Source organism: Glandiceps talaboti, chromosome 16 (assembly GCF_964340395.1).
Source record: "Glandiceps talaboti chromosome 16, keGlaTala1.1, whole genome shotgun sequence".
Classification (NCBI taxonomy): domain Eukaryota; kingdom Metazoa; phylum Hemichordata; class Enteropneusta; family Spengelidae; genus Glandiceps; species Glandiceps talaboti.
The window spans coordinates 20,060,607-20,075,403 of NC_135564.1; the positions used below are offsets into that span (position 1 = coordinate 20,060,607).

Genomic DNA, 14,797 nt, shown 5'->3' on the forward strand with positions numbered 1-14,797 from the left:
CAATACAGGTATTACAAAATTATGATATGGATGAACTTTGGGTTTCTCCTCATTTCTTGTTGATACACTATTTTCTACATTATGCTGAAGTTTAAATCCCGGTGGGATCAAATTTACAATATCTTTTTGTTGTTCTGCAAAATGAAAAAAAGAAATGGCAGTTACTTTGATGTGGTGGCCTTACCAATAGTGATCACATGTGGTGTTGGGAACAATAACAGATTTGATGTAGACACACCACTAGCATTTAGCAACCCGTGCACCTGATGGAACACTATCTCTCATTTGTGTTAAATTCTTAAATCTCTAATTCTTCTTCATTCTTTGCTAAATTTCTCAAAACATTTTGTATATTACATGCCTTCAGAGTGTATGTATAAACATACAGTTGGGCATGTATGTGATACTTACTACACTGTATCATGGATTACCCTGTGAGTCACCTAATGTGAGGGGATTAAATTTCAGGTTCACAAACAGATAACTCCCAATTTATACTTTAAGACTGCTCATTAGAGGTACCTTCCCTGGTGTCGCTGTGTGAGTTGCCTGTTACTACAACATCATTAATGATGTATGTTACAGTTAAAACACAGTTCATAATCTACTGCTGTTTTTAATTAAAAGATAAACATTAGCAAAACAGCAATGTCCTAGGGAAAATGAAATACATTACAAGTGCTATAAATTCTTTCCCTTGCAATTATAGATAGCATAACCAGAGATCATAACTTTTTTTGAAAGAAGCAATATCTTATAAAATCAAGATAGCTATTGAAATACAAATTTAAAAGAAATTCAAATGAAAATTCATCCTCAATACAGAAAGTACTTAAAAATACACTAAAAACAGAAACAGCTTGGAGTGTAAAATGATCATAAAAACATATTTTACATATATTTTGAATTAGAAACTAATGCTGTACATAGTGGACAATGAAATATTCAGATGGCAGATATTCTGAACTGTTTTTAAATGTGCTGGACAGGACCGTTCCATCTGTTATTTTGCAAAGATTGGTATAGGCAAGGTTCACAAAATATGCAAAATGTATTTTGATTTAGAGACTGACAAAGGAACAATGAAAAATCCAGATGGCAAATAGTTTGTATTTGTTTTGTATTTGTTGATAGATTTGCTGGGCAGGAGCACTCAATCAGTTCTTTTATAAAGGGTTGTATAATAAACTGTATTTAAAATTGTTTTCAATTGTTTAACATGTATGGTTTCCAATCTTTGAAGCTTCTGAAATGACACACAGGAGTGTCATCAGCTGTATTTATTTCATGTGACAGTTTTTGAACTATTACTGTCATTTGTTTTGAACTATTATTCTAACACTGTACATGAAGTACTGCAATTCCTACTGTATCCAATGTGAGAGTCTGTCCTCTAATGAAGGACATGTTTGTAATGTATGTAAAAATGATAAAAAGTAAGTTTTCTTGTGTACATCATGTAGTAAGGGATGGGAAGACATTGAATTTTGTGTGTTAATACAAGAAATTGGTGTGTGGCAGCAGTGCATCAAATTGATTTAGAGGACACCCTGGTCACTGCAAAGATATATGTATACATGTACATTAATGTATTGTAGTTTGTTTGTTCCATTCATTCATTTGTTTGTTTGTTTGTTTGTCCATTATCGACTTATTACCAAATACTAAATACACAGCAGAGTACTGCAGTTCAAAGAAACAAGTCCAAGCTTTGAGGTAAAAGGTTAGTAGGATAATAATAATGTTAATAATGTTGGTTTCTTATATAGCGCTTTCCCACACCGTGCTCAAAGCGCTTTACAATTATTACCCCTGGCTCGGATCAGAACAGCACAACGGCCCTTTAGTCTTCCTCAACTCCCCGGGGAGCATACAATCCATTGCAGCCATTTTAAGCGCATAGGATTAAAGCCTTGACATTGCAACCTACATCCTACCAGGTCCCCAGTTATACAGCTGGGTTGACTGAGGCACAGTCGTGGTTCAAATCTTGCCCAAGGACTTTAGCCACTCAGAAACAAACAGCAGGCAGCGACGGGGCTCGAACCTGCAACCTGTAGATTCCAAGCCGGTCACGCTAACCATTCACCCATCATGACACTCCCAGGATAACACAGCTTTTACACTCTGGTAATTTCACTGGTGAACTAAAAGATTTACTGGACCCAGGTGCTAATGAAAACACCCTAACACATGCAAGTTACATTTGTGTGATTCATTTATGATAACTCAGAGAAAGAGAGAAAACACAGTTATATGGGATTTATTTCACTACCCTTACTGAGTGCTAGGGCAACTCAGTATGATTCATACCCCATGGCAAGGTCATGGGATCTATCATACAACATCACAGCCATTGATTGAACTTACTAAGAAATAATTCTTTTTGTCTTTTGATGTCTTCAAGGAGCTCGTCATTTTCTTGGATTTGTACATGGACTTGTTGTTGTAATTTTGTCAACTGATCATTCAACCTCAGCAGCATCTGAAAATGAATATAGAAAAGTTTAATTTAGCCAATGTAATTATATATTATTTGCTTGTGGACAGTATCTACAAGTATAAATATGTCACAGTGTTATGTTTTTCACAACAAAGCTATTAAATATCACAAAAGAGCTGACATGACCAAGATTTGAATATTAAATATAAACTTACACAGAATGCTTTAGTGTGTGTACATCTCTGTGTGTGCACATGTGTGTGTGTGTGTGTGTGTGTGTGTGTGTGTGTGTATTTGTTTGTATGTACGTATACGTACATACGCATGTATGTATGTATGTATGTATGTATGTATGTATGTATGTATCATATGTCTGCCGTATGTATGTATGTATGTATGTATGTATGTATGTATGTTTGTTTTATTTTAATAATTTATGATTTTCATTACACTGTCTACATGCACAATTTACTGTAATAATCCCACATTTAAATAGATCACAGTAAAAATCCAATATCCATTATCCATGATTCCAATAAATGTGGTTTTTTTAGGCATAATTAATACATGTATAATTAGAGTATCATACATCCCACATACAGGAAATAACTATTTATTTTTTCATCCACTTTATTCCTAAGCAACATAATTTTCATATTTTGTACAGTAATGTAGATTTACAGTCAAGATGTGTGCTTGTCTCAAATGCATACAAATGAAATGCCAAAACACTAACTAGAATGCAATGAAATCCATTCATTGACAACCTAAAAATAAATATAGTGTGGATACTTTTTACAAATATTGAATCATAATACTAATTTTTATCTATATAGACAGTCACCAAATTATTCATTATGTAACAAGTTCCAGTCACTTTTATGCTTTTAGTAGAATTTAGAAAAATGTCTTCCAAAGGAATTAGAGCTGAACAGAATTAATCTATCATTCTGGGGAATTATCACTGTAGAAATTGTTGGGTTTTTTTTTTTTTTTTTTTTTTTTTTTTTTTGGGGGGGGGGGGGGGGGTTTCTGCTATTGCACAGTCATGTCGATACATTCCTAGGAGTGTGTCCTGCGTAAGGACCTCCAATGAACCAAGAATGAGAGTAACAATTTCAATCCATTGTTTCTTAAGATGTGATAATTCCCCAGAATGATAGATTAATTCTGTTCAGCTCTAATTCCTTTGGAAGACGATCTTGGCAATAAAATCATGAAATGACTCCCCTGAACCCAAAGTTTAAGAAAAGGGACTAACTATTTAGTCCCCCCCCCCCTTAAGTGTTTATTGTCATTATCCAATGTGATGAGCTACAAATGTACATGTATGTATACTACTCTTGTCATTTGAGGCCTCAGCTTTAATACTTAAGATCAACACAAACTATAAATATTGTTGTCTGAAGTGGTCGATTACACAAGTGGGTGATAGTAGTAGTGTCCTCTGTTGTGTGAATCTAATCACCCTGTGATCAAGATAGTGTAAACATTAGCAGTCCCAAAAACTGTACTACAAGATTATGGAACTTATAAATCATCAAAAATCACACCTATCCATAATTTAGTTTATATCAACACATTGCAACAATAGTTTTAACATAAGTCTATCTTAGTAAACCGAGACCTCGATTGACAGAGTAGTATCTACCAATGGAATAGTTTTAGATTGTGTTTATCCTAGTAAACCAAGACCTCAATTGCCAGAGTAGTATCTACCAATGGAATAGTTTTAGATTGTGTTTATCTTAATAAACCAAAACCTAGACTGCCAGAGTAGTATCTACCAATGGAATAGTTTTAGCTTGTGTTTATCTTAGTAAACCGAGACCTCGATTGCCAGAGTAGTATCTACCAATGGAATAGTTTTAGATTGTGTTTATCTTAATAAACCAAAACCTAGACTGCCAGAGTAGTATCTACCAATGGAATAGTTTTAGCTTGTGTTTATCTTAGTAAACCGAGACCTCGATTGCCAGAGTAGTATCTACAAATGGAATAGTTTTAGCTTGTGTCTAACTTAGTAAACCGAGACCTCAATTGCCAGAGTAGTATCTACAAATGGAATAGTTTTAGCTTGTGTCTATCTTAGTAAACCAAGACCTCAATTGCCAGAGTAGTATCTACAAATGGAATAGTTTTAGCTTGTGTCTATCTTAGTAAACCAAGACCTCAATTGCCAGAGTAGTATCTACCAATGGAATAGTTTTAGCTTGTGTCTATCTTAGTAAACCGAGACCTCAATTGTCAGAGTAGTATCTACAAACGGAATGAAGTTGACAGAAATAGACATCAGGAAATATCATTGTGAATATTACATTACACTATTAAAAAAAAATTCAATTTCCGCACAGCATTGTATGTGTTAAGAGTATGTTAAGAGAGAGACTGAATTGCTAAATGCAGATGTTTGATATAATACTGGAAAGCAGACATTTGAAGGACCTTTACATATTTACATTTGAAACTTTAATTCAAAAATGTTATTGACATACACATCTCTTGTTGAGAAATGAATATCACTTTTACAATGTGAACCCTTGTAAAAAACACCTTTAACTCTTGACAAAGAGTGCATGTATGTATTTGTGTCAAAGAGGTCATAACAAATCATTTACTGCTTGTCAAGTGTAGTACTGGAATGTGTACCTGTGACAGCCAACAACACAACTGGGACTCACAATTACACAACAACCGTTTCTGGATGAGACTATAAACTAGAAGAACTTTCATTTAAATTGGTTAAATGGTACGATGGTGTCCCTGACTTGTACAATGTACAAGTATTGACCCTGAACACCCTTTAACACAGATATTGGTTTCCACACCCAAACTGACTATCAAGCATGATTTGTCATACAAAGTCTACAATACTAGCCTGACACACAATGTATGTGATGTCTTCTACTTGCAATGGGAATAGTGAAACATGGCAAAAGGCCAAGTTGGGCTTAGGATTAAAATTTAGGTGTGAAAAACAGTTGTCTAGTGATTTAGTAGAGAGCTACCGAAAAAGTTGGCCCTGAACAAGAGTACAATGTAGTCCTATCAAATCCTTCTGACTATAACACTATTGTGAGAACCTGGGATTGAAACATTGGCCTTTAATGAGTTACAACAACTACTGTTAACAGTTTTTATTTTAAGAAACATATACATTCTGTACATGTACTTTCCAAACAATGTAATAATTAATACTGTGCAGCAAATTTCACAATACTGTGCAGCTTTTCTGTTTGATACAACCATGCAGACACCCATAAGAAAATTGGACATGCTACACTACAAGATTAAATGAGTACAGTTTCTTGCTACATTTTGTCTATATAAAGTGAAATGAACTACACATGCCACCATGCAGACATCAAATGAACACTGCAAAGGACATTTTACTTGCCCTTCAGGTGTTTGATACTAAGAAAAACATTGGTGCCTGAATGTCTGCATGGAGTTGCAATATATTTAAATGGTTTATTTCATTTAGACTAAATGTAGCAAAAAATGCAATCTTGCTATTGAAGTGTGGCATACGCAGTTTCTGGTTGGTTTTCTGCATGGTTGTATCAAACAGAAAAGCTGCATGGTGATTGGTATTTTGAAATTCACTGTACGTTATATTATTGTAGTGTGACATGCAAAGTTAGTGAATAACAATTTATCCAAATCAATCAGTATGGCTGTATGCAAGTACCATGTGATTGATTTTATCAGAGCTATCAGTGTTGTACATCATGTACGACTGAGTGTTGTACATCATGTATGTTTTAGGTCTAGAGTACTAAAGCAGAATCCAAATATCAGTGTGGCATACTCTGGGTATTTGCCCACATGTTTGCAGTCTTCTATGTGGCCATACTTTCACAAGGAAAGGTAATCACTGGTAGAACGTTATTGCATTCATGTACCATAAGGTGTTGTATTATATTACATATTTCATCGCATATTTTCATCTAAAACAACAAATATAACCATGTGTTTAATGTGATTTCATACATATGGAACACTCGCGTGCTCATTTTGATACAGCATACAATACTACTTTCAGCATTGCTCTGCAATACAAATACCAATACTATTGCATGCAAGTAATCAGTGGTTGGTTGGTACATATAATATATATTAAAATACCTATTTATCTGAAATTGAAACAACTAATTTATATCACAACTTTGCTGTATGTCCATATTGAACTATGGATAGATAAATTGGAAAATTACATGATAGGGACAGATATATTGTTTCCATCACCATGATGAGATTCTTATTCTTAGCATGAACTATAAAAATAGTAACTGAAAGGTGGAAAATTTTACCCTGAATCACATTTAAATAACAGGAATTCTTACCATTAGGACCACTTAAAGGAAATAGTATAAATGTATGTATTGTAAATAATTGCATTGCTATCTGCTGTATTATTCAACTGAGTAGGTATATGAAAAGTAGTATACAGTGATGATAAACATTCTATTTTACAATAAGAAGCCCTACTGAGTAAATAACACAAAATTACATGGTACATGTATTCACAGTGTATATGGACAAACTAAGTAACAATCTTTCAGCTCTCTCTTTTGGTTGCCTTATTGGTGGCTACAAAGTAAATCACTTGATTTATGCTGATAATATGGTCAACAGATGCCTATGGTCAACAAATGCTAGTTGATACTTATGGCCAATATGGCAATATGTGTACAAATTACAATATTCTTTCAATGAGAAAAAAACTGTGTATGTTAATTCAAGCAAATGCAAGGCCAGTCAACCAAGTGAACAAAACTTAGCCATGTTAGTAAACAAAAATATCTAGGCCATTTAATCACCTCAGATCTGAAAGATAATCTAAATATTGAGGCAAAGACCCATACTTTTATGCCAGATGGACTTTGATTATCCATGACTTTAAGTTTGTATCTTTTCCTGTTAAAGGACACTTGTTTTCTGTTTTCTGTGAATTACCATATAGTTTGTATCTGTGGAGTAACTTTTTTATCTTCCTTTATTCTATACATTTGTATATTATTCTTTTCCCTACTTTCATTTAATTCTGTTTATGGATTTTTTTGTCTGAAATAAACGTAAATAATAATTCACTGAATGAAAGTACATGGTACTACTCCTGTACTGATTCCCAACTAGTTATGTGGTATAGTAACTATTCATCCTAATGCAATATAACAATTTTGGACAATGTATGGTATCATGCAGAATACAGTATGAGAGGTCAGACTATAGCATTCTTGTAAACCAGAGCTGATATTTCTTGTGCACACTGTGAAATATCAAGACCTCTTGACATCTTGGATGGTGTTGTATGTGTAAACTAGGCTGTGGTTTAGAACAATGGAGAATTGATCAAGACTTATGGTCACATTCAATTCAATCAAAGATAACCATACTAGGTATCTTGATGTACAACATTTTAACTCCAACTCCATGATATAGAGTTGGTTAGCATTTCTACCCTAGCAAGATCCTAGTTAGAAGAAAGCTATGGTCAGAATTTGAAAGATGAACTTCCCTTGAAATGCCATTTTTACCTCCCGTAAGGGTACGGGAGGTATTAAAAGGGGAATATGTGTCTGTGTGTCTGTCTGTCTGTCTCTGTGTGTCTGTGTCATCATTTTCTAAAAATCGGCAGGCTCAATTGTAATGAAATTTGGGATATATAATCTTTAGGGTAATAGCTAGACCTGATTAGGTTTTGAGCCAGATCTGTTAATATTTAATTAGAGAAATTTGCATATTAAAGAAATCACCTAATTACGCAATATCTTAAGACTGCATACTTCAATTTCAATATAATTTAGTATATTCGTTAAACATAACATACATTTGTCCTATAAAATTCGTTGATGTATCTTACAGATTTTAATGAATAATTTGCATAGTTAATTATTTTTGGTAATTAGGCTATATCTTAAGAATACATACTTCAAATTCAACATAATTTAGTACATACGTTAACCATAAGAAAACGCCTATGTCCTATCAAGTTTGTTGATGCACCATACAGTGTTAATGAATAATTTGCATAATTAATGGTTTTCGGTAATTAGGCTATATCTTAAGAATACATACTTCAATTCCAATATAATTCAGTACACACGTTAACCATAACAATCACACATGTCCTGTAAAGCTTGTTGGTGTACCTTTCAGTGTTAATGAATAATCTGTTTAGTTAATGATTCTTGGTAATTAGGCTATATCTTAAGACTGCATACTTCAATTTCAATACAATTCAGTACATACATTAACCATAACAAATTGTGTATGTCCTATAAAGTTAGTTGATGTACCTTAGACAGTATTAACGAATAATTTGCATAATTAATGATTTTCGATAATTAGGCTATATCTTAAGACTGCATACTTCAATTTCAATACAATTTAGTACATACGTTAACCATAACAAAGCGGATATGTCCTATAAAATCTTTTATATAGCTTAGTTTTAATGAAAAATTTGCATAATTAATGATTTTAGGTAACTAGGTTGTATCTTAAAAATGCAAGCTTCAAATTTTGTATAATATGATACGTACATCAACCATAATAATACGCACCTGTCCTATGAAGTTTGTTGCTACAACTTTTCCTTTAATGAGTATTTTGAATAAGGAACGATATTCAGTAATTAAGCAGTATCATGCACTCTTACATACATTAACCTAAGAAAGCACGCTTGTCCAAAAAACAAAGCCTGTTACCATAGTTTTTTTAGTTTAATGAGTTATTTGCATAATTAGTGATTCCCTTACGGGAGGCATTCAGTTTAAATCTGGTTAACTTTTCAATCCCATGGTCTGAATTTGAGAGATTACATGTATTTAGTATCACTAATATTACTTTCATCAGTTTGGAATTTTTCATTGTCAGATCTTGTACTCAAAAATTTTAAGTTTTAAATTCAACTTCTACCAGTAATTCAAGTGCTTTTGCTCTGTGCTGTTTTCATGTTGACTATGTTGTTTTTGACTGTTAAATTTGACTCAATCATATCATTGAGAAAGCCCAACTGAGGTGTAATATTTGAAAGGCAGAAATTCAAACTGTTTTTGTACCATTGATGAATAATAACATTTTTATAGAAATTAAAGAATGGACACTTTCAAAGATGCTGGAAGGTGTTTCAACTTTAATACAGACACTACATTTTGTATCACAATATTAGGGATGATTGTATAATGTCACACAAGCTCAATCAAAGTGAACTTTGTTCATTTAGTAGGGGAAGGGTATATATGGTATGAATGCAATTGCTGAACTTCACTTTCGTACTTCTAATCAAATTTCAAAAACTTTCTGGCCTTTAATGATAACAGGTTCTTACTACTGAGATGTTGATAAAAATGTACTGCTAATATGACATACAATATACATTGCTGAGTTTCTGGTATTTTAATGTTTCTACCATCTCTCACATTGCATCAATCATAGTGGTGTGACTGCTACAAATTCAATTTTCATTATGGTTTACCTCATATATAAACATGTCGATATCACACTTGTGAATGTTGGTTTAGGGGAAGGGGAAGGGGGTTTGTCCTAAATGAATGAAGTTCGTTCATTGAGCTTGTGCGACATTGTGCGATGGTCCCTTACAGGGATTAGTTGAACAGTACCAAGGGCACGTTCAGTAGACAAAACACCTGCGGACGTTTCAAAACGTTTTGTTCCCGAACGACAAATTGTCATAGTTTTTTGCGGGCGACCTGGGAGGAAGGAAGGCGGAAGAGTGAGGTGACTCGCAAAAAGCCAAGATGGTGGCCACGAATTCTCACTTCATCGGCGAACTTGAGTTTTTGTGTAGGATTACTTAGTGCACATTAGTTTTGATTCAGCACTGCAAAAAAGTTCATGGAATTGGTCATTTGCAATTGGCAACGGTATTTAAAAATACGAATACCCATCGGCATAATGGTATGGTCGATTTGACGTACATTGAGCGATGCAAGATAAACTTGGGGTCAGGTCACAGGTCAAAGATCACTTCATTAGTGTAAAAATAGTGTATGTATAAATAACAGGCCTTTTGTAGGCATTCTAGCATCCTGACAGTACTGCAAAGGTGTGATTTAACTCTGCGCATCGTCTTTTCAGTGTTGAGCGCTGACAAAAAATGCGACAATCTTCTGTTTGAATGTGCCGCCATCTTTTGTTTTTCACACACAACATGCATTATACGGTTCGAAACAGGGCCAGGGTGCCTTGGCCAAACAATGACAAAACGTTTTGGCTACTGAATGTGCCCCAGGTCTTCTAGGTGATATGTAATGCAAATTTTTAAAGAAATCTCATATTGTGATCATAACACTACAGTAAAACCTCTGACCCTGGTCACAGACATCATTAGGTCAGCAATGGTAAGGGTAGGTAGGTAGGTGGGCTATTAAAAAACAACATACATCATGTACCTACTGATAAAATAAGGGTGATGACTATGAAATAGAACATGAAATAGAACATGAAATAATAAAACACTAGCTTTATACATATATCCATTTTGAGTATTTAGTCACTATAACACTGTAACAGACTTCTATCTACAATTGTTGTGAAATTTTCAAAAAGATCACATTTCATGTGTTATATCTTTAGGTTTACTACACCAATACATGTTGTATGTTCTATATAATGTGTCATATACCAGCAAATTTCGCTCCATAGTTCTCCTGACTGCTGACTTTTGTATTAAAATATATGCTAATTTTATCATTCTATTATAGTGGTTTGTACCCTTTCATTTCTCTGTTTTAAAATAAGAACAATAGACAAAACACACTCCTACTGTTTCCATGGCAACACTAAAAGCCAGCAGCTATATTAAATACAATATATCATAGTCATCATGGTTGAATGGTTAGAGAGATTTGAGTCTCACCACTGCCATATTTCTGAGTGACTAAAGTCCTTGGGCAAGATTTGAACCATAACTTTGCCCCAACTCAGCTGTATAAATAGGGGACCTGGTAGGACACAGGTTGATATGTGAAGGGTTTAATCCTATGTACTCTTAGTCTGGATGCCAACTTGGTTTTTAACTAAACCATTTCGTGATCGATTAACAAAGACATGATGTTAATGACTGTGTGGGTGGCTGTGGATGAATTTTAAATTGCATCTCATGCATCTCAGGACTTCTAGAGTAGCGACTTTGATTATATACTAAGAGTGGTGGTGTACATGGTAACGATACTATATAGGAACTAGACTAGTGAGTGGAGGTGTAAATGGTAACGATACTGTATAGGAACTACTACTAGACTAGTGAGTGGAGGTGTAAATGGTAACGATACTGTATAGGAACTAGACTAGTGAGTGGAGGTGTAAATGGTAATGATACTGTATAGGAACTAGACTAGTGAGTGGAGGTGTAAATGGTAACGATACTGTAAAGGAACTAGACTGTGAGTGGAGGTGTAAATGGTATCAATACTGTATAGGAACTAGACTAGTGAGTGGAGGTGTAAATGGTAATGATACTGTATAGGAACTAGACTATGTGAGTGGTGGTGTAAATGGTAACGATACTGTATAGGAACTAGACTGTGAGTGGAGGTGTAAATGGTAACGATACTGTATAGGAACTAGACTGTGAGTGGAAGTGTAAATGGTAATGATACTGTACAGGAACTAGACTAGTGAGTGGAGGTGTAAATGGTAATGATACTGTACAGGAACTAGACTAGTGAGTGGAGGTATAAATGGTAATGATACTGTATAGGAACTAGACTAGTGAGTGGAGGTGTAAATGGTAATGATACTGTATAGGAACTAGACTAGTGAGTGGAGGTGTAAATGGTAACGATACTGTAACGGAACTAGACTGTGAGTGGAGGTGTAAATGGTATCAATACTGTATAGGAACTAGACTAGTGAGTGGAGGTGTAAATGGTAATGATACTGTATAGGAACTAGACTATGTGAGTGGTGGTGTAAATGGTAACGATACTGTATAGGAACTACTACTAGACTAGTGAGTGGAGGTGTAAATGGTAACGATACTGTATAGGAACTAGACTAGTGAGTGGAGGTGTAAATGGTAATGATACTGTATAGGAACTAGACTAGTGAGTGGAGGTGTAAATGGTAACGATACTGTATAGGAACTAGACTAGTGAGTGGAGGTGTAAATGGTAATGATACTGTATAGGAACTAGACTCGTGAGTGGAGGTGTAAATGGTAATGATACTGTATAGGGACTAGACTGTGAGTGGAGGTGTAAATGGTAATGATACTGTACAGGAACTAGACTAGTGAGTGGAGGTGTAAATGGTAATGATACTGTATAGGAACTAGACTAGTGAGTGGAGGTGTACATGGTAACGATACTGTATAGGAACTAGACTAGTGAGTGGAGGTGTAAATGGTAATGATACTGTACAGGAACTAGACTAGTGAGTGGAGGTGTACATGGTAATGATACTGTATAGGAACTAGACTGTGAGTGGAGGTGTAAATGGTAACGATACTGCATAGGAACTAGACTAGTGAGTGGAGGTGTAAATGGTAATGATACTGTATAGGAACTAGACTGTGAGTGGAGGTGTAAATGGTAATGATACTGTATAGGAACTAGACTAGTGAGTGGAGGTGTAAATGGTAATGATACTGTATAGGAACTAGACTGTGAGTGGAGGTGTAAATGGTAATGATACTGTATAGGAACTAGACTAGTGAGTGGAGGTGTAAATGGTAATGATACTGTATAGGAACTAGACTAGTGAGTGGAGGTGTAAATGGTAATGATACTGTATAGGAACTAGACTAGTGAGTGGAGGTGTAAATGGTAATGATACTGTATAGGAACTAGACTAGTGAATGGAGGTGTAAATGGTAACGATACTGTATAGGAACTAGACTGTGAGTGGAGGTGTAAATGGTAATGATACTGTATAGGAACTAGACTGTGAGTGGAGGCGTAAATGGTAATGATACTGTATAGGAACTAGACTAGTGAGTGGAGGTGTAAATGGTAACGATACTGTATAGGAACTAGACTAGTGAGTGGAGGTGTAAATGGTAATGATACTGTAAAGGAACTAGACTAGTGAGTGGAGGTGTACATGGTAACGATACTGTATAGGAACTAGACTAGTGAGTGGAGGTGTACATGGTAACGATACTGTATAGGAACTAGACTGTGAGTGGAGGTGTAAATGGTAATGATACTGTATAGGAACTAGACTAGTGAGTGGAGGTGTAAATGGTAACGATACTGTATAGGAACTAGACTAGTGAGTGGCGGTATAAATGGTAACGATACTATATAGGAACTAGACTAGTGAGTGGAGGTGTAAATGGTAACAATACTGTATAGGAACTAAACTAGTGAGTGGAGGTGTAAATGGTAATGATACTGTATATTATGTAACCCTGCAGATTACTAGTCTAGAGGCTATCTATGACTTCAAATCCCTTTTCAAGAGAGATCTTCAAAGCCATAGATAGCATCCATATTAGCAGATTAGACATTCCTCTGGTAGTTACGGAAACACAATACATGTACATGTAGCTAGGTTGTATCACAGTTTCTGTATTAGTGAGAGAAAGACTGTGGTTGTACAATTAGAATAGAATTGTACCTATGTGCTACCTATGGTAATAATTATACAGCTTTTTCAAAACTATTCCAAGTGAGCAAAAAAGCCCTGTATAAAAAATACATTATCAATTACAACGTAATTGCTGTCATCACTGTTATATGTATATTTATGAATGGAATATTTTGACAAGTTAATAGGTACATGTATTTCATAGCTCCATTGACTGTTGTTAAAGAGTGTCATTCATCAGCTCACAAGTCGTAACCATATTGTAGAGTAACAGGTATTTTATGGATCACTAAAGCAAATACAAGAGTGTATACGTCAACTGAAAATAAAGACAGAGATGTTGTCAATAAGCCACAAATACACACTCTACATATCGATATTGTATGTAACAAAGTCGAGATCTCCACATATCATAAAATATGCACAATGGAACTCTTTTCTGTTGTTGAGAATTGCCCCACCACCACCCACCCAGCCACCATGCGCACCCCCATCCCACCTGTGGACTTGATCACAAGTATCATGTTCTGGGTTGGTCACATGACTCTTCACCAGAATCATGTCACATTCACAGGAATGCCACGTGTGTGAAGCTAACACACATCATAATAGTTTTAACATCTACTGTGCAATTCTTTATTTTTACTAAATTATATATTTTATGAATTATTTATTCTTACTAAAACTGTATTTTCAAATTTATTTATTTTACTAGTTAAATCATTTTATTAATTCTTTGCTTTTCAAAGTTGAATATAACAACATTTCTGTTTTTGAAAAATAGAAAATTTA

At 34.7% G+C, this 14,797-nt stretch overlaps 1 protein-coding gene across 1 annotated transcript in view; it reads right to left on the reverse strand.

Moving 5' to 3' along the window:
* The window catches only part of LOC144447300 (alpha-1,3-mannosyl-glycoprotein 2-beta-N-acetylglucosaminyltransferase-like), a 53,409-nt gene that overhangs the window by 13,632 nt on the left and 24,980 nt on the right, over positions 1-14,797 (reverse strand). The window contains exons 3-4 of the mRNA XM_078137231.1: positions 2,371-2,485; positions 1-134 (exon numbers count right to left, since the gene is read on the reverse strand). The exon at positions 1-134 is cut by the window's left edge and continues 53 nt beyond it. Of these exons, the coding sequence (XP_077993357.1) occupies positions 1-134; positions 2,371-2,485 (249 nt within the window). The remainder of the gene's footprint in view (positions 135-2,370; positions 2,486-14,797) is intronic.